The 21,487-nt window shown below is 40.1% G+C and overlaps 2 protein-coding genes across 2 annotated transcripts in view; both read left to right on the top strand.

Annotated features, from left to right (window-relative positions):
* LOC134228172 (vertebrate ancient opsin-like) overlaps positions 1-21,487 on the top strand; it is a 115,972-nt gene that overhangs the window by 80,821 nt on the left and 13,664 nt on the right. Inside the window, exons 3-4 of the mRNA XM_062709960.1 lie at positions 1,635-1,794; positions 7,233-7,428. Of these exons, the coding sequence (XP_062565944.1) occupies positions 1,635-1,794; positions 7,233-7,428 (356 nt within the window). The remainder of the gene's footprint in view (positions 1-1,634; positions 1,795-7,232; positions 7,429-21,487) is intronic.
* LOC134228173 (uncharacterized) lies at positions 9,267-10,417 on the top strand. The gene has a single exon (XM_062709962.1). The coding sequence runs from the start codon at positions 9,456-9,458 to the stop codon at positions 10,200-10,202; it is 747 nt and encodes a 248-aa protein (XP_062565946.1). The 5' UTR covers positions 9,267-9,455; the 3' UTR covers positions 10,203-10,417.

The raw sequence follows: 21,487 nt of genomic DNA, 5'->3' as shown, positions 1-21,487 counted from the left end.
GGCCACTACACCATCCTGAGCCCTGACAGCCCTACCCGGTTGACACGGTCCGGGGCCCATGCTACGCTCGACATCTATATCATGAACATGTACGATCATGTCTCCCCGCCGGTCGTCTTCCAAGAACTTAGCTCGGACCACTATCCGGTGGTGGCGGTAGTTGGAACTTCAGTAAATCGGCACGAGCTAACAAGGCGAAACTACCATCGAGTGAACTGGCAGCGGTTCCAGCAGTGCGTCGATAACTCCGTCGATAACGAGGTGCGTCCGGAGACGCCGGAAAGTATCAACCGCCAGCTGTGCGCTATCGAAGAGGCAATCTCGGTGGCTCGGGAGCAGCATGTCCCGAAGGCTCGACAGGTAAGCAACTCCTTAAACATCGATACACTCACCAAAGATTTGATTCGATTGCGGAATGTCACTCAGCGTACAGGCACACAATCTTGGGCAGAACATCATCAATCCAAACGAAGTAGCCGTTAACGAGTATGCACACAACATTCATGTGACTCCCAAAGACTTCTCGGAGGAGTTGGAGATCACAGCTGACGAATTGACGGTCAATATCAAATCATCGAAAACAGGCCCCAGGCTTCGACAGCGTCCTGAACTTCGAACTCAAACATATGAATGCTCCGCTCTTTGAACACCTTTGAAGTCAGCGAAAGTCATCCCCATCCGTAAGCCTGGGAAGGATCCTTCCTCACCCAAAAGTTATCGTCGCATCGGCCTTCTCTCAGGATTATCCAAGCTATTCTAAAAAGCAATTCAACACCGATTACTCGAGTCTGCCGAAAATCTCAACATCTTGCTCGAGGAACAGTTTGGTTTCCGGTCGCGGTCAGTCAACCGTACACCAACTGACCCGAGTTACCAACGTCCTCAGATGGAACAAGTTTGTCTCTAAAACATTCGCCATGGCCTTAGTCGATGTTGAGAAGGCATTCGACAATGTATGGCATGATGGCCTGGTCTACAAACTACAACGCTACAATCTTCGCAGCTACCTGTTGAAAATCGTCAACAATTACCTGTCGACAAGGACATTCTGGGTCTCAATCAGTTGATCGAGTTCCCCTGCTTTTCAATCTGTTCACCTCCGACATGCCAGAACCTCCAGAAGGCAGCATTATGTCACTGTTCACAGATGACACCTCCATAGTCTACAATATAGTGATCAAAGCGCTAGTGGCAAAACTCCAACTAGGCCTCACTAGCTGGAAGATCTGTATCAACGCGGCGAAGATCCAGGTCTTCCCCCACTCTAAATCCCCTAAACATGTTCCGCCTGAGGACTGTAGATTCATCCTCAATTGCATGACTGCGGAATGGGCACAGTATATGTATAAATTGTCTTTGTATGCTTCCCCGTGCAATTTTTTTTCGAATATCTTCTTTATGCTTCTTCTTCTTCTTCTTCATGCAACGTTTGTTCGCCAATAGCCACCCACGATTTGTACATTTACATTATAGGTAATGCTATGCTTTAATAGATTATGAAATGGAAAATTTAAAAATAAAATGTTTTCCTTTCGCATTCCTGCCAACATTTTTTAGTCCAATTGTTAATTTTTAATGGTATAATAATAATAACTGTGCAATCACCTGTTTTTTTTTTTGCGATTTCATTCCAGCTCTGGACTCCGATGAACATCATTCTGTTCAATCTAGTGTGCTCCGACTTTTCCGTGTCGATCATCGGCAACCCGTTCACGCTGACATCGGCCATTTCGCGACATTGGCTGTTCGGTCCAACGGTTTGCGTCGCATACGGATTTTTCATGTCGTTGCTAGGTAAGCCCTGCTTCTTTAAATAAAAATTTACTCACCCCCATTATTATAAATCATCCATTGTTATTAGGAGCCAAAGCAGTGTATTTATAATTAGTAATGTACGTACGAAATCAAAATTTCACTTTAAAATTTCGAATTACATTTCCTATGCGATATGCGTCGAGATATACACTCCCGGCCATAAGTTTGGGTTTACCCTCGGAAAAATATAGGCAAAAGTTATTGGCCGTATTTTTGCCGTCTTACATCCGATTTCGGGTATTGTTAGCTCAGTACATAGATTTTGAATAGATCTTGCATCCTAGGTGTTTGAAACGAACAGTTTTTAATGTTTCATCTACTCAACTTTAAGATACACATTTTTCTTAAATTTAGGTAGTAATAATATTAGAAAATTATTTTGAGCTTTTTAGTGGAATGTCTCCACTTGTCATAAGACGAGTTAATACAATCCCATGGGATTGTATATTAACTCGTCTTATGACAAGAGTAATAATATGTTGATTTTGGTCGAAATGAGCCCACAAAATTTCGAAATAAAAAGTGGAATGGAAACCAATTTTAATCATCTTTGAGAGCATTGATGAAATTTCGGCGAAAAAATTTTGTTTAGTTTTAAAAATCAAAATGTTTACTCAAGTGCAAGTGTACGCATCGGCCAAAAGTTTGGGTTCAACATCTGTATGGAGTTATGGAGGACTGTTCATAAGTTTGGGGTCACTCTCCTGATATGCGTTTTAGTTCAATTTTAGCCGAATATGGTCTGAAGTACAGTTCTTGACCTTTTGTTTGGAAACTCACTCTCTTAATATGAATTTGAAATGTTTACTTCAAAGATTAACCTTCCTGCAGTACCAAAAAAAAACTTATAATTGGAAGTTTGGGGCATATGGACCCGGATTTAACTTGGCAATATTCCAGACATTTATCAGTCAAAGTTATATGTTTATATAACCAAAATGATCGTCAGCTCATAAATTTCTCGAAACTGGGCTCAGATTAATGATCGACCACACCTACACTCTGTGATTGACGGTGGATGGATCGACAGTTTGCTATTTTTATGTGGACGAAAATAGCAAAAAAAAACCGCGTAACAACATAATTGTTTTTTTTTTTCTATTTTTTCCTCGAAAACATGCTAGAAACATTTTATTATATGATGGAAAACGTGACGCGTCAATATTATCACAGATCTAAATCATTCTAGAATATAAATCCCTTGTCTACCAGTTCAATTGAGCTTAGTACAAAATTGATAGTAACCCATCATATCCATATAGGCCATAGAGGCCACACATGCAGTTTAATTGGTCTTCCAGGTCAACTATGTCCGGAACAAAATCGATAGTAATCCACAATGTCCATACAAGCTTTTCAAGGCCATGCGTATAATGGTTTTTTATTTAAAAATGACCAAATACGATGATCAAGCCTCTCAAATCATTGTGGAATTCGAACCAATTGTTATACAACTTGGCTCGGCTGGAAATTTATTGCAACGCATCACGTCCATACAGACCGACCGTTTGGGTCCATGAGAATGATTTTTGATTAAGACCAAATACAATGAACTAAGTCCTACACATCGTTCTGGACTTCGAACTAATTGTTCTACCAGATCAGCTAAACTCGGTAGAAAATCAAAAGCAACTCATCATGATCATGCAGACGCTTTGAAACCATGTGTACAACATCCGGTTTGGAAAATTTAAGTCGTAAATCATTCGCATGGCCTCTAATGGCTTGATGGGTGGGTTTGCTATCAATTTTCTAACAGGCATAGCTGACCTGGTAGATGAATTGGTCTTAAGTTCAGAATGATTTGAAAGACTTACAATATCGTGCTTAGGAAAAAGGAAATCCCGTTGGTTTGCCACATCTGGTTTGGACATATCAAAATCGTAAATAATTCGCATGGCCTCTAAGGGCCTGTATGGTATCGATATAATGGGTTGTTATTGATTTTGTACCGTGCGTTATTGACAAAAAATCTGAATTCAAGAATGGTTTGGAGTACATGGAACATCTGCAGGACTATTGGCTGCATGCATAACATCATTTGGCCAAAAGGGTCATTTGGCCGAAAAGGTCGTTTGGCCAAAAGGGCCATTTGGCCGAAAAGGTCATTAGGCCGAAAGGGTCGTTTGGTCAAAAGGGTCATTTGGCTGAAAAGGTCGATTGGCCGGAAGGGACATTTGGTCGTGCTCCTCACTATTTACAGTGAGAAGTGACGAATGAGGAGTGAGAAGTGAGACGTCTCTCTTCTCATTCCTAGTTTCTCATTTTTCAAATGACCTATTCGGCCAAATAAACCTTTTGCCAAATGACCCTTTCGGCCAAAGGACCAAGGATTTGGCCAAAAGCAAATGACACTTCCGACCAAACAACCCTTTCGGCATAATAACCCTTTCGCTCAAATTACCCCTTCGGCCAAGTGAACATTTCGGCCTAACAACCCTTTCGGCCTTATGACTCAAACGAACCTTTCGGCCAAATGTCTCTTCCGGCCGAATGACCCATTCGGTCAAACGATCCTTTCGGCAAAATGACCCTTTCGGTCAAATGACCGGTCATCGGTCATTAGGCCGAAAGGGTCGTATGGCCAAAAGAGTTATTTGGCTGAAAGGGCAGAAAGGGTCGTTTGGCCGAAAGGGCCATTTGGCCGAAATGGTCAATAGGCCGAAAGGGTCGTTCGGCCGAAAGGTTCATTTGACCGAAAGGGTCGTTTGGCCGGAAGGGTCATTTGGCCGTGCTTCTCACTTTTTACAGTGAGAAGTGATAAATGAGGAGTGAGAAGTGAGACGTCTCGCTTCTCATTCCTAGTTTCTCTAAATGACCCTTTCGGCCTGATGACCCTTTCGGCCAAATGACACTTTCGGCCAAACGACCCTTGCGGCTTAATAACACTTTCGCCCAAATGAACCTTTCGGCCTTAAAATCCTTTCGGCCTAATCACCCAAACGAACCTTTCGGCCAAATGACTCTTTCGGCCAAATGACCCATTCGGTCAAACGACCCTTTCGTTCAAATGACCCTTTTTTATAAACGACCCTTTCGGCCAAATGACCCTTTCGGCCAAATGACCTTTTCGGCTTAATGACCCATTCGGCCATATAACCCTTTCCGCCAAACGACCTTTTCCGCCCTTTTAGCCAAATGACCCTTTTGGCCATACGACCCTTTTGGCCTAATGACTGATGACCGGTCATTTGGCCGAAAGAGTCGTTCGACCGAATGGGTCATTTGGCCGAAAGGTTCATTCGGCCGAAAGAGACATTTGGCCGAAAAGGTTCATTTGGGTCATAAGGCCGAAAGGGTTATTAGGCCGAAAAGTTCACTTGGCCGAAAGGGTCATTTGGCCGTAAGGGTTATTAGGCCGAAAGGGTTATTAGTCCGAAAGGGTTGTTTGGCCGGAAGTGTCATTTGGCCAAAAGGGTCTAATGACCCTTTTGGCCAAATGACCTATTCGGCCAAATGACTTTCGGATTATTGGCCTTCAGCCAAATGGCTTTCGGCCAAACAACCCTTCCCCCAAATCTATATGCCACATATTTTGAGCAAATCCGATCAGGGTAAATGGTGTAAACGTCGAAAAGTCCGATGTATTCCATCTATAATAGAATTACCTGTCCAATTCAATTAGTTACGAGAAAATCGGATAAATAAGGATAAATAACTTAAAAGAGAGAGATTTTTTTTTTGCGCATTTCATTCGCACATTCATGTTTATTGATATAATAATTTCCTAGAAAATGTTCAACATACAAAAGGAATTATAAAGCTGCCCATCTTGACAAACTTTCCCATCCGTGCGGCTTTGTTGTGTATGAAAAGTAAAATATTCCAATATCGAAATTCCAATTATTATGCCACAGCTTGAACGATACGTTTGCCTCCGGCCACATGCATTCTGTAGCTATTCACATAACAGTTCCTGGTCCATGTTCATCTAATCAAAACGTTAAAAAAAAAGTTAACTTGTTCACACAGAACGTAACAAATTAACCTATAATTCTTCTAGTTCGAGTTCGAGCAAAATCCTTAATTAAAGATTTAATGAAGCATCATACGAATCGATTTGAAAATTATTCAAAGCAGCTTCGTTTGGTTTGGTTTTAATTTCACTTACTGCCATGATGGGCAAATATTTGTCTAGGCTGGCCGAAATCCATGTCGATGACCAGTCAGCCTGCTAGATGCCTGGATGACAATATTAGACAAAGAGTGTACACAATACCAAATTTTCAAAACGACTTGTCTGCTTTTGTGAACAAAGATTCAAACGTCCATTTGACGAAACAAAACAAACACCATCCATGCGTACGCACGCAAACAAACACCATCCATGCGTAGGTGGAGACTACTGGTACCTGTTGATGGTGCTTGGTTGCGTGCTATCAGATTCGTCAAATCGACGTTTGAATCTTTGTTTAAAAAGCAGATAAGTCATTTTGAAAATTTGGTATTGTACTACGGGCTTTAATATAATAATAATCGAAGGAAACGTTGTAAGCGACCAACCATAGTCCACTTCTTTTATTGCCAACTTGATGCTGAATACCAACGGTGTTTCCGTTGCCCCGGAGGGATTTCCCAGATTAGATTCCAATCCCTCTATTACGGCGTGCAGCTAGCGAAAACCCACATCGTTGTCAAACTGTGTACATACAGCACAAAATCTGTTTACCATTTGTATTAACGGCGGCGTAATATGGTCGTGAATTGCTATGTGCTTTCGCGGTTCCGTTCTGTCCATCGTATCAAGTTAACGAACTTTGCGACCGGAAGATTGCTTTGCACAAGCACAAAAGCGCCACCTAGTGGTTGGTTGGTAGAGTTAGTAAACAAACGTGTATTGAATTCGGGAGCTTAACAATGGCATGCTTCGGTGCGCTTGATGGTCAGCCTAAGGCTCAACTGTTGTAAGCATTGGAATTAATTCATATGCTGGTTACAACATATATAGCTGTGGAAGTAGGTCCTGTTCCATGCTCGTTGTACAAGAAGCTAATGACTAGAGCATGTTTTTGTCAAGTAAATTGACTACAATTTTAATGTTGCACTGAGGCAAGCAATTCCTTTGTTTTTCATAAGACTAAACTCAAATAAGAACTTTTCAGAAGACCGAAATTGTGGACATCATAAGAGCAAGTATGCACAATATAGTCTCTATCAGCTGCCCAGCAATATTACACAGGTATACTTCGATTATATGGACTTCTTATCTCGTATAATGGGTGTTAGGCATAATTCTGTCTTATATTCGTTATTAATACGCCCAGAACGATAGTATTATTCGTAGAGTGCCATTTGGCAAAACTTTTTATACCATCAATCTTCATATCATCAGAACAGCACAAAGTCACATACCCAATTCTAAATCCTGCTAATTCTAAATTTCCGCCGGTTCTTTCTCACCCCACGTCCGAAAACAGGAATAACATCAATCACCACGCTGACGGTGCTCTCGTACGAGCGGTTCTGCCTGATTAGCTATCCGTTCTCGTCGCGGAGCCTGAGCCGGAAGGGGGCCGCCTTCGCCATCCTCTTCATCTGGAGTTATTCGTTTGCCTTGACGTCGCCGCCGCTGTTCGGTTGGGGAGCGTACGTGAACGAGGCGGCCAACATCAGGTGAGTCCGGTACTGATCTTCCCGTTCCGGCATACTCTAGACGTATCTACAGAATCGTGATATCTATCAGATGTAAGACAATTGGAGTGGTCACACGGTTGAAATATAATCGCAAGGTCATTTCTAGACCAACATTTGAAAAAGGCGTAACAGTCAAAATTTATTCTTCCTGCTTTCTCGTCTACATACATACATAGCAGTATACATAGACAGAGAACTGGAAAGAATAAATGTTGGCTGTTACGGCTGTTGGTCTAGATTAAATTCGACAAATCTCGAAATTACTTACATATTTAGGGTAACGGGATGTAATGTTAGGCATGGATGCAACGTTGGCTCATCATGCAAATTAATCAATAATTCAACAATAATACATCGTTTTGTAGAGGGATATTTATCAATGCTTTTTTGAAAAAGTGTAGCAAGCCTACTTTATTTATAATACGCAAGATTCATGCTCTTCTTCAATTGATAAACGCAATAAATTTGCGTAAAAATTGCTTTGACTCGGTTTGTTAGCAACCACTTAAGTAGGCAGGCAATGCAAGAGATTTTTCTTTTGCCCAATAAAGTAGTTTTTGGAATGGGCTTACCTATTTTCGCACATTAGATGAACGGATAACAATCACGCTATTTTAGCATTCATGTTGAATTAACTATTTTCATTAGTTTAGTGACACAATTAACCAAAACTTTTTTGAACAATATTAGAACACTCGTTGCCAAAATTCGGCTGACGATTTTCACTTCAAGCAGCACATAATAATTGCCTATCTTACGGCTCATATAAACGATTTATAGTGGGGCCGTCCAGAAACCACGTGGTCTTACATGGGGGGGAGGTTGGAAAATGACCACGATAAGCCACATGGGGGGAGGGGGGGTGTTTCTCTCGAACCACGTGGTTTTTTTTACACGAAAAACTTTTGGTGAATAACAATAGCGGTGTAAAAAATACAAAACATTAAAATTTAATGATTTAATCATTAAACGCAAAGCGCATCTTAGGGCTGATGCCCACGTAGCGTCTTTTCAACTCAGCGTTGAAAAGACGCAGATGTGCATCGAGAAAAACCGGTAACGCAGCGTCGGTCGTAACGCCGATGCATATCTGCGCTATTTGACCATCTTAGCCTTAGATCCTTTTTCCATAAAAAAATAAAGGAAAGAACAGGTTGCGATTCAGTCTCAAAAAGAAAAAAGGAAAAGGAAAGGAAAAATGGAAAAATATAAAAAAAAAATCCGCCGCGCCACGCCACCGCAGATGGTTTTTAGCATAACGCCGCCGACACTTTTGCATCAGCGGACTGCAGCTACAAATTTGAAAAATAATCATGTTTTTACAATAATCCAAGAAAAAAACTTCAAAAGAATTTCTTGTGGATATTCAGGAAAAATCCAGTAAAGAAATTTCCTGTAAAAACTTTGACATTACTTCATATCATCCTGATAAAGTGCTGGCATTCAGAATGATTTTTGAACAATTCTCTCTGAAAAATTTTGCTTGGAAATTTTGCTACAAATTGTTAATGAAAAAAAAAACAAAACATCTCCAGTGTAAATTGCAAAAATAATTTCCTTAAAACTCCGATAAAAATTCCATGTGAATTCTGTCTGTCAAAACAGTCCCGTGGGAAATCCATATAATTTTCGGTGGATTTTTTTTTTTTCAAATTTTCATATATTTTTTTTACATTCTAATGAAATTTTCTACGACAAGTTCATTCGAATCTTCACCAGAAATTCTTCTTTATTTCCAAAAGAAGTTTTTCGAACATTTTAAGGAGTGCACTTCAAAATGTTCAGTCTCCAGTTAGCTTTGCGAGAAAAGTTGTTGTTGTTGATTGAAGCGGTGTGCATACGTTTAAATTTCGCTCTGTTAATTTGTTAAATTTACGGTGTATTTGATGTTGTAAAACCTGCTAAAGTACTATTATTGTTGACCAGAGAGATCAAGTTACTAGTCGATCAAGTTGACCTGTCCCTATAGAGCTATTTACTAGCCAATTCTAGTTTGAAGTAACATTATGGACTGCAAAAAGTGTCTGCTTCCCGTAACAAAAGATCAGCCATTCATATTCTGCAATGCGTTGTGTGCCGGGCTGTATCACGCTTCTTGTGTCGGACTAAACGATCAACAGCTCGCTGCAGTATCGCCGCCGAACAAAAACAGTTGCTGGATGTGTGATAATTGTTTGGATGAGTTCGTGCAGTGGAGGAAAGTGAAAAAAGAATTAACCGCTCAAAAAGCACTGGAGCCGAAATCTGCACTACATCAAGACGTCGAAGAGTTGAAAGCGAAAGTTGAAACAATCATGTCTCTACTCGCTTCAAATGTGAACTGTTCTGCCAACATCGTTATGCAACATTCAACTCCAAGAACATCACCGAAATGTACTAATACAGCACCATATGTACCAAACTCTCGCATTGAGCCATTCGTTCCACATGATGCTCCGAATCGATCATTTGATTGTACGAGCGTGGAAGAGAGCTTCGCATTAGTACTGACCAACATCGATAGCAGTGTTTCGGAAAAAGACATTCAGGAGATGGTTTCACGATGTTTGGGCGCCTGTCACAAAGAATGTGTGAATGTTAGAAAACTTGTTCCGCGATGGGTTGACAGTAATACATTGGACTACATTTCGTTCAAAATTGTTCTGGACACAAAATGGAAATCTGCTGCAATGAAGTCAACTACATGGCCAAAAAATGTTAAATTCCGAGAGTTTAGACAAAAATGTTGTACATGGAAGCCAGATTTAAGCTAGTTATGTTACTAAACATTATATGGTTACATGCTTTACTGTTTGAACTCGTATGTTTTTGTGATATTGCTGTTTTTACTAAATCCCATTTCGAAAATGTTAAATGTTATCTTATATGCTGAATGATACTTCATGTTCAATGTTACACTGCAGGCCGTGTTATAATTACAATTGTGAAAAGCTTTATTAAATTAACTTCATTCAATTAGACCATAAGATGTCCGTTGGATTAATAATAAATAAATAAATAAATAAATAAAAAAGGCGTAGGGTTGCCAACCCGGAGATGACGAGTTCGATTCTCGTTCCTGTCTAGGATGTGTTCGGGTGGGAAACATTCTCGACATCCTAGGTATAGTGTATCCATCGTACTAGCTAAACAAGATCAATCGTGCAATGGCTGGCATATAAAAGCTTTCAATTTATAACTAAGGAAATGCTAATAGAATATACTAAGTTGAAAAGCAGACCAACTTCCAGTTGGAATATGGAGCCATAGAAGAAGAGAAAACTTCTAAATTTTTCAATAAAAACTCTTCAGAATTTCCGAAAGATATTGAACAACCAATGCCACATGAAACACTTTGATATTTCCGTTGATATTTTGTTTTGGATTTTTTTTTTTTCAAATTTGGAATTTTGAAATGAAATTTTTTCGGAATACTTTTTTACGCTCTTTGTGAATTCTATCACATTTTTTAAAATTTCCAAGAATTTTTTTATTCGAGGCATTATTTAGAATTTCCACGGAAGAGTCTATGGATTATCTTAAAAAATTCTTTTGATTTTCAAAAAATAAATCTTTAGAATTCTCGAGATTCTTGTTTTTTTTATTTGTACCATTTGTACCATCGGGAATTCATTCTTCTTCGGGAAGTCATTTCGATTTCTTTGTAGGTTCAGCTAAACATTGCTTCAAATCTTTACCATGCAAAGATGCATAGGAAATGATTTAGCAATTTTAAGGAATTTCCACATCAGAAAATCTTCAAAATTTTGATTTAATTTTTTAAGGAATTCCTTCAAAAGTACAATTTTTTTCGTTATTTTCGCTTGTAAAAACATCGGATTTTCCTCGGGAAATTCATTATTGGTTTTTTTCGATTTTCTACTGGAAAATCTTAGGAATTTCCATCGAAAATATTTTGGCATATTCCGAATAATTTGTTTTGGAAAATTAAAAAAAACTGCTGAAAATTTCTAAGAATTTCTTTTGGAAAACGAAAAAAATTTCCATTGGAAATTTAGAAGAATTTCCTTTGAAGATTCATTAAAGTTGCCCAGGATTTTGAAAAAAAAATTTCTGTAAAGAGAGTAAGCTGGATTTTTTTTTCTAATTTATACTGAAACCTGTTTATATTGGAATGTAAACTAATTTGATGATTCTGAAAGCAAAAATGGAATTTCTACAGGAATGCTACTCAAAAGAAACAACAGTAGGAGATTTTATTTGCATCTCTAAGATTACATATTAACTTTGTGATTCTCTGACAAACTTTTTGTTGTAAGAGTTCAGTTCAGATGCTTCGCTGAGGTTAATATATCTTAAGAATTTCCAGTACCTCCAGAGCTACGGAAGATCCCAAATACTCTTAGAAATCTATAGGGATATTCAGTGATGAACTTTATAATTATTTTAAAAAAATCACTGATAAAAATCACTGATTAAAAAAAAAATAATAATATAGGGATATATTGGAAAATTTCTAAACCATTAAAATTTTTTTCTCGAAATTTTTATAACATATTCGCGAGTCCACATTTTTGACGTAAACTACGTCTAAGGGGAAGACTCAGATACAGGGTGTAAAACTGAAATTTCCAAACTCGAGACCGTCACGAAATTAGGATAGATTTCAAACGCTAATAGCGTCTTTATCTTTCGATGGATTTTCGACATTTGCTTATCAATCGATTCAGAAACTCTCCAGCAATTTGCCAATTATATTGATACTATTGATTAACAACGTTAAACTATTGAAAATGTTGTTTCTTTCCAAACCGGGTGAAAAATTCAATTCCGTTCATAATTCCCCAACACGGACATCAGATTGCAGTAAGGTACGGGCCTTTTGATCCACTGCTTCGTTTTCCCTGTGTATAAAAAGCCCCGTGTTTCGCATGCGCGCGTCATTTTCATTCTGGATGTCACGGCGAGCGGACCAGGGCGTCCAGAAGCGGTCCTAGTGACAACGGCTGTCTCAGCGAATGAAATGTTTTCGGTCGGTGGTGGTGGCGGTCGTGGAAGCAGCAGCACATCATTTTCATCCGTGTCCCATCTTCGGTGGATCTGGTAATCGACGGCGTTCGTTGAGCCGAATCACCGGATGGCGGTCGCTGCTGTTAATAAGGCACATAAGTGGCAATAAACCGGTTCATTTCAGGACCATCGTTATATTTGGGAGGAAGGTTAAGTTGAAATAATTTTCCTAAAGTGCAACCGTTAGGAACTGGAAAATTCTTCGGTGAAATTTTCTAGCGTAATTCGGAGTTATATGATTTTAGTGATTGAGAATGTTGATATTAGACGAACTTTCTTCATAGAACAAAGCATAATTGTTTGGCATCGGTAGCGGAATCATAGCATTAGTGCCGGTCCGAGCATAGGCTGTCATCGGAAGATTGCTACGCCAATTTATTCACTAATGTTGCGTTTGCAACGATTTGGATGTTGTCGGTACAACATGAAATTTTCCCGCGAGACTCTAATTTTGTATTTTTCCTGTTGATGATTGAAAAAGAAATCGGTTCCGAGATGAACTTTATTCAAAGCGCAACGCTAACGTCGGTAGTTGAATCCCAAGCAAGTATCGGAAGGAGACCATGCAAACAATTGATTCGCATTATGACTGAAGAAAATTGTATGGCGTCAGTATTGATGTTTGCTACAGATGTTTTGACGTAAACTACGTCTAAGGGGAAGACTCAGATACAGGGTTTAAAACGGAAATTTCCAAATTCGAGACTGTCACAAAAATTGGTTTGGTCTGTTGTGGTAAAAACTCATGGACGATTCAAATCAAGCCCAACTCAGCACCTAAAAACTCATGGATAAGTTGAATCATCGTATGTTTTCTGTATGTATGTAGAATCACGAGCGCGCGTCAAACGGAGAAGCTGCAAAAATGTTTTCGCATGGATGACTATCTACTAAAACTATAAGTCTTTCTCTGAATCGTGCTCTCGTGATTCTACTACCGAAGGAAAACAATCTGCCATCACCAAGCAATTAAGTTTTACTTTGATCAAAATTCATCCCGCCTCAAGTTGTGACTTAAGCGCTACTTTCATTGATGGTAGCCAATTGTTAGTAGGGGGAATTACGGCTTTGACAGGTTTTGTTCTGTTATTGTCAGGGGGGTTTTCTGTAACTAATTATGCTCAAATTTGGCCTAAACATTCTTTGCATATCAAAGAATATTGTGGCCAAATTTCATAAAAAAATCGCCAATAAAAACCCCTGACAATAATAGAACAAGACCTGCCAAAGCCGTTATTACTTCATACAAGAAAATTTAATCTGAGCGCTGCTAATGTTAATTACGACGACCGCGCGACCCACACCATCGCCGGGAATAAAATTTCCGGTAGGAGTAGGAGCTCCGCCGATGCCGAAGGTGGTACCACGGTTTGCTCTCCGCGACATCTCGAACGAAATGGCTGGCGCGCGCGGAAGAGTAAACAATAAAGCAATTCATGTACATACTGTGAGTTTTGGTGATCCATGTGACGCCCACCGAAGGATGTCTTTTCTTGCCTGGACATTCAGCAGTTCAACTATTTTCCTGCCGTTGGTGTATGTTTACTGGTCAGTAGCACACCGTCAGAGCAGTGCTCAACATCACTTTCAACGGACCAACCCGACAGACGTCACGTTGAAGGACCACCATTATCAGAGATATCATCTAGGTGATTACATTCACCGCCACGCGATGAACATCACTTCAAATGGCTTCATGCCAACAGAAACAAACGGCCCTTTTTCAGGGCCACCAAATATTTTGGTAGATGAAAGATTGTGTTGTGATTTTCTGATATCCCATTTTATGTTGTTTGAGTGGAGTTCACAAAATCTGTGTAAAACCATGAATTCAAACTGTTGCGCGCATGATTTCACACAGAATTCATGAACCGCACTCGTCAATTCTCAGAATCTTGAGAAAAATTTCACTTTCACCGACACCAGCCAAACCAATGAAGACTCCACCATAGTGAAGAAATTTTCAGCCATCGTCTGCGAATAAATTTATTGCAACGTCTCTCTCCGACAAACTGTGCAGAATGGACCGCGATCTGCTTTTCGCGACATCTCGAACGAAATGGCTCGCGCGCGCGGAAGAGCTGCTTTCTTGTGATCAATCAAGTTAAACCTGTAGCCACGACCTTTTGGTGAGCGATTCGGTTACACAATATTTGCAGTTATACCGGACAACAAAGAGGCGGGTCTAATGAGCCATCTTTATTCATTATAAGAAAACTGCTTCCCCCCGCGCGCGAGGCTTTTCATTTGAAATGTCGTGGAGAGCGGTCCCAGCATCGGCAGAGTTGCTGAGCGAATTCAAGCCCGTGTCGTGGATTGTGTGGTCGTCATCGACATATTTGGGGAATTAATCGGTTCTTCTCAGGGCCAACATTCTACACAAAGGAAGATTGAGGCGGGGCGAATTTTATTCAAAGTGAAAATTAACCGCTTGGCGACGCCATAAAGTTGCCTGCCGTACATAGCAGAATCACGAGCGCGTCGGAGGGAGATGGCTTCAGTGGCATTGAAATTTTTATTCGGTTTTGTTATTCCAGCAGCACAATTACGGGCGCGCATCGTAGGTGCTGCAAATATGTATTCGTATGGATGGCGTTAGTTGTTGTCAAGTGAAACTTTCTCTCAAGATTATGATATTTCAGAATCACCATTTTACACAAAAGAAATAATTTGCCAGCATTTTGACGTAAACTACGTCTAAGAGGTGCCAAATGAAAAATTCCAAATTGGGGACCGTCACGAAATCATGTAAGATTTCAAAAGTTAATAGCGACTTTATCTTTCGATAAATTTTCGAGATTTTATTATCAATAGATTCGGAAACTTTCCACTAATTCGTTAATTGTTTTAAAACTATTGATCATCAACGTAAAACTATTGAAAATTTTAGTTCTTTCACGTCTGGTAAAAGATTCAGAACTAGCCAACTCCGTTCATGCATTCCCAACACGGACATCAGATTGCAGTAACGCACGCACCTTTTGGCCCACCACTTCATTTTTCCTGTGCATAGTCGTGTCTTGCGGCCATTGGCAACCGTCGACGTGTAGTTGTTGCAGTAAATTATCCACAAAGATGACGTATGTAGCAAATAAGCGGAAAATCATTGAGTGACTGTCGTCGGTGACAGCAGAATTGTGGAAATGTAATTTTCTCCTCATTTTAACTCGCTGTCGACAAACCTGTTCTAAAAAATTTAAACAAATTCTGTTGAACGCTGCCGATGCTGAAGAGAACCGCACGATGATTTCAAGCAAAACCGCAAACGCGCGCGTGAGAGCAGCTTTTTGAACTGACTTGAGACGATGGCTGCGCCGGTAGCGGTCCAAGTAACATCTGTATGGTCGTCGGTGGTGGTTGAGAAAAATGATTGTTCTGAAAACAGTTTTAGATAATTTTTTGTTGAAATTCGCTATTGTGTCATGTATACAACCTAATGTTCATATGATATTACGATTCCCATTGCAATAAGAGGTTTTACGTAGTTTACGTCGAGCGGTCGTGTCTTGTACACAACCCTTCTGATTTTTTGTATCCTCCTGATGCATCGAAGGTGTGCGAGTTCTAGATATCCTAATTCACAATACACATTACAACATGATAACATCATCAAAATGTTCGAATTTATGAAAATTTATAATTTCCATGCTGGGTTTAGTTTGATTTTAAATCAGTTGAAATTGTCCATCTTCAAAATTGATCGGTTTAACCATATGTTTTAGTTACATAAGGTTTTTTTTTTAATTTTTGTACTTGAGGAAAAACCACGTGGTCATAGGGGGGAAGGCCGGTTCTGCCAAATGACCACGGTAAGCCACATGGGGGGAGGGGGGGGGGGTTTTGAAAATCTTCAAAAATATGACCACGTGGTGAACTCTATTCGATCAGAGCGTCTTACGGAGTCCAAAGTACGTACGATTTCCAGCCACTATGCGCCTCCGAATTTCTCTGCTGGTATCGTTATCGGCGGTCACCAGTGAGCCCAAGTACACGAATTCTTCAACCACCTCGATTTCGTCATCACCGATAGAAACTCGTGGTGGGTGGCTTATATTGACCTCTCTTGAGCCTCTTCCTATCATGTACTTCGTCTTCGACGTATTGATGACTAGTCCAATCCGTTTAGCTTCGCTTTTCAGTCTGATGTAGGCTTCCTCCATCCTCTCAAAGTTACGTGCCATGATATCAATGTCGTCGGCGAAACCAAATAACTGGACGGACTTCGTGAAAATCGTACCACTCGTGTCAATCCCCGCCCTTCGTATTACTCCCTCCAAAGCGATGTTGAATAGCAGACACGAAAGACCATCACCTTGCCGTAACCCTCTACGCGTTTCGAAGGGACTCGAGAATGCCCCTGAAACTCGAACTACGCACATCATCCGATCCATCGTCGCCTTGATCAAACGTATCAAACGTGCATTAGCTGCCATAGCTGGTCCCGATCGATTGTATCATATGCGGCTTGGAAGTCGATAAATAGATGATGTGTGGGCACGTTGTATTCGCGGCATTTCTGCAATACCTGACGTATGGCGAACACCTGGTCTGTGGTAGAGCGTTCACCCATAAATCCCGCCTGGTACTGCCCCACGAACTCTCTTGCAATTGGTGTTAGTCAGTGGCATAAAATTTGGGAGAGTACCTTGTAGGCGGCGTTCAGCAATGTGATTGCGCGGTAGTTGCTACAATCCAGCTTATCGCCCTTTTTGTAGATGGGTCACACGACACCTTCCATCCACTCCTGCGGCAAAACCTCATCCTCCCAAACCTTAGTAATCACCCAGTGCAGCGCTCTTGCCAGTGCCGTGTTTAAACCGCTCTTTAAACCACCGTGTTTAAACAGCCCTCCTGGTAGTTGGTTAACTCCAGGAGCTTTGTTGTTTTTCAGCCGGCCGATCTCCTCCTGGATTTCCTGGAGATTCGGAGCCGGAAGTCGCATGTCCTGCGCGCGTGCTCCTAGGTTCATTACCATACCGCCACCGTTGTCTGCCATATCGCCATTCAGGTGCCCTTCGTAGTGCTGCCGCCACCTTTGGATCACCTCACGCTCGTTTGTAAGAAGGTTCCCGTTAATGTCCTTACACATATCGGGCTGTGGCACGTGGCCCTTACGTGAACGGTTCAACTTCTTTTTTCCTCCGGAAAATCGAGTTTTGTCTGTTCCGCGCCCGTTTGTATCGTGCCTCGTTCGCCCTCGTGCGGTGTTGCAGCAATCTCGCCCATGCTGCATTCTTCTCCTCAACTAACTGCTCACATTCGCCGTCATACCAGTCGTTCCTCTGATCCGGAGCCACCGTGCCTAGTGTATGTATGTGTATCTACGAAAAAATATGAGACACACTTTTTTGTACTTAGCCTTACAACACGTTGCATTCGACGCGGAATCCTTCCTAATTGTTTGCTATTGAAAATTGGCTCAATCGGTCATTGCGTTCCGGAGTTATTAAAAAACATTGTTTTTTCCCATTTTTCTTAAGGGTTCCACCTTGGCAAAAAAAAATCAAAATCTAAAAATTGTTGTTTTTCAAGATTGCTGCAATGCATTCAAATGAACGCAAATAAATGTGAATTGATGGAAATAACTGAATCTGTCTTCTTAAAGTGTAATTTTGACCTCTCTTATATGTTTTCTTGTTTTATAATACACGAGAAAGGCACCATCACCGCTAGGTGGATTAATCTGTGTTTTGTGTTATAAAAAAAATCCTTCACATTCTGTTAAGGTGACATACATTTTCATGATAAATAATTCAAAAAACTATATAATTTTCAATGATATTGTCCAAATACTGCCTTCACTTAAGTGATATAAATCGAACAAAGGCATAGACAGTACCTTGTGCAAGTAGCATTCTGAATTATTGAGCGAATAAGTGGAACATTCTTAAGTTTGAAACATGGAATCGAGAGTAAAATAGTTTTAATTTATAGTTCGTTGATTTTTTTTTCTCTATATTCTCATGATTGTATCATGTTGCATTATTGAATGGTATGGGCGTTTCCTCGAACCTCGTTTCGCAAGCTCGTCTGCCTTTTCATTACCTTCCATGCCACAGCGTCCTGGAACCCAGTATAGATTTTCGGAATGAAAGAATGCAGTCCCAGACAAGTTTTGATGTACATTTAAAGCTACTCAATGCTTTGAGTGCCGCTTGACTATATGTGAATATAGCATTAAATTGAATAACATTCGGTCAAATGGCGCTCAGCGAAATGACCCATTCGGCCAAATGACCCTAAATCATATTCCAAAAAGGTATGAAAAGTGTTTGTTATTATGGAATAAAATTAAATCTATACCCTATCTCGATACCTTCCTATTTCAATGGTTCCTTCAATATCAAGTAAGGGAGAATCCACTGTAGAATACTGAATAGAAAAGCAGGCGAAATTTCAGTTTGTTGGTTTTCACACAACGAAAAAAGCGGTTCTGTAAATTTGAAAACAAAAATTCGTAATGCTATGTTTAGACAGGGCAAAGTTGAATTGAACGCGAATTGATCGTCTAAGCACCTTCAATCAATTGACTTGAATGAAAAGAAAATTGAACCTATTCAACTCTTGGAAAGTCAGACAGAGTTGTTGAGGTGTCAGGCCATTTGGCCGATTGCCTTACTTCTTTCTTCTTCCTTCTTCCTTCTTCCTTCGTCTTTCTTCCTTCGTCTTTCTTCCTTCTTCCTTGTCCTTTCTTTCTTCTTCTTTCTTCCTTCTTCCCTTTTCCTTCTTCCTTGTTCCTTCTTCCTTCTTGCTTCTTCCTCCTTCCTTCTTCCTTCTTTCTTCTTTCTTCTTCCTTCTTCGTTCTTCCTTCTTCCGTCTTCCTTCGTCTTTCTTCCTTCTTCCTTTTCCCTCTTCCATCACTCTTCTTCTTTCTTCCTTCACCCTTGTTCCTTCCTCCTTCACCCTTGTTCCTTCCTCCTTCTTCCTTCTTCTTTCTTCCTACTTCCTTCTTCCTTCTTCCTTCTTCCTTCTTACTTTTTTTCTTCTTCCTTTTTACCTATTCCTTGTTCTTTCTTCCTTCTTCCTTTATCCTTCTTTCTTCTTGCTTCTCACTACTCACTTCTCACTTCAGAAAGGAACGTATCTCAACTATTCGGCCAAACGGCATTCGGCCAAATGGCGTTCGGCCAAATGACCCTTTCGGCCAAACGACATTCGGCCAAACGGCATTCGGCCAAATAACCCTAAACCGTTGTTGAATATACTTGCCCTGTAAAAGGTGTACCTCCAATATATTTTTTTTTTTTCAAAAGGGCGATATTTATTGTGACCTTGAGATTATATACGGATATTTTTTTTCTGTAACCAATCCATTTGGTATCCTACCCCATGACCGGCTTATATAATTGCAACTATTCTAACTGCGTGTTACACCAGCTGTCCCATCGGCCTAAACATGCTGCACTCTTCGCAATTTGTGCATATCGAGCAAGATGTTAAATGGCGTAGACGATCAATTCGCGGTCGATTCATACAACCTGCCAGATTTACTCCAGCTGTTACCCCGATCCTAATTTCACCCGGCCACTCGAAACTGTAATTTAATGCTTCGTTTAAGTTCTACAGTATCGTTTTAGTGCCACATTGCGGATACATGTTTGTACGCAAAAGGAAACCCCTATCATCGTGCTGGCATGGCCATTAAATGGCAATTATTCCCCTGTTGATCACTTGATACCATCAACATCATCGATGCTGCCTTCGTCGACATAGCAGCGATGAAGGAATGGCGAATGGAGTCAACTTCCATCCCGGGCTAAGTAGGTACATTCTCCCGAGACGATAAATTATCTACCGACTGTAATCAATGGGATGACATTCCAAACAAACTGTTTGCTTCACACTTGATTTCTATATAATTTTCAAATCAGTTCAGTGATTGATTTCTTTGAAACGAAATCTTTGATAATATGAACTATATTTATGTCGTTTTCGTTTTTGCGGTGTAGCTGCACCGGGTGTACACTTTCTGCACTGAAATTGTTCGTTTTTGGTTTTCGCTCTACACTCAAGCCCCACTTTTTCGTGCACCGTACGGAAAGTGTAGCACGCATAAAATCGAGAGTGTAGCTTGTTCGAATGGTGGTGATACTATCGACAGACATATGATTTCCGCACAATGATTTTCGTATCACACTGTACGCGTACAGTGACAAGATGACATACATCTTTTCTTTACATCGTTGTATCTATTTGACAGCTTGTTTTAAAACCGCTTTCCAAAACTATATTTTTCATCAAAATGTATAGAAATCATAAACTGTTACTCATTGGCGTAACTAGAGGGGGCTAGGGCTATAGCCCCACCTAGGATCTGGCTAGCCCCCCCCCCCTAGAAAATGTGTTACTTTGTATAAGTATTGCACATATCTAATCCACTGATTATATACGGGGGTAAATGCAGAGAAAGGTTTGTCTTAATTATCCAATCCCTCTCTTCGAAACACTACAGCAAGTTGAATCTATTCGCTCAAGTCTTTGAACTTCAAGCAATTGTTATAAGGCTTAGCTCACGACAAAATCTAGACCCTTTAAAACACGTTATAACTTATGAAATACCAAAGGAAATACCTCATCAACAAGTGAATCAAAAAATATATTATTTATTAGTATTACAAGTATTTAATAGATAATGGACAATTACTTGAGATTGTCAAGTTTTTCCAGGGTTTTGTGAGTAATTGTTAAATCCAGCGTATGATCTTAACCTTCCAAACTAATACCAATCCTTAAAGCTGCAGCGCATTTAAATTATCACTGTAGGCTTCTTGAGAAAGGTTCGGTAAAACTTTTAGATTTCAAGTAGAGGTAACTAAGGTTGAATAAAAAGAACTTTGTTTTGTTGGTGTTTCAGAGATATTGATTTTTGAAAAATAATGTTTCCTCCATAGACCCACCGTGACAATATTTACCCATGTTTTTTGAATAAATTGTGAATTCGCATCAGCAGTTCATTCATCGATATGAAAACGTCACAGTTTTTCAATTCTTCATATAGGTATTTTAGCAGAAATATGCGAGTTCTTGC

This window comes from Armigeres subalbatus, chromosome 3 (assembly GCF_024139115.2).
Source record: "Armigeres subalbatus isolate Guangzhou_Male chromosome 3, GZ_Asu_2, whole genome shotgun sequence".
In the NCBI taxonomy this organism is placed as follows: domain Eukaryota; kingdom Metazoa; phylum Arthropoda; class Insecta; order Diptera; family Culicidae; genus Armigeres; species Armigeres subalbatus.
The sequence above is the reverse complement of the archived record's forward strand: the minus strand, read 5'-3'. Positions and strand labels throughout refer to the sequence as shown.

Bases quoted from the DNA above. Each gene is read 5' to 3' on its own strand.
- LOC134228173 (XM_062709962.1), top strand. From the start codon at position 9,456: ATGGACTGCAAAAAGTGTCTGCTTCCCGTAACAAAAGATCAGCCATTC.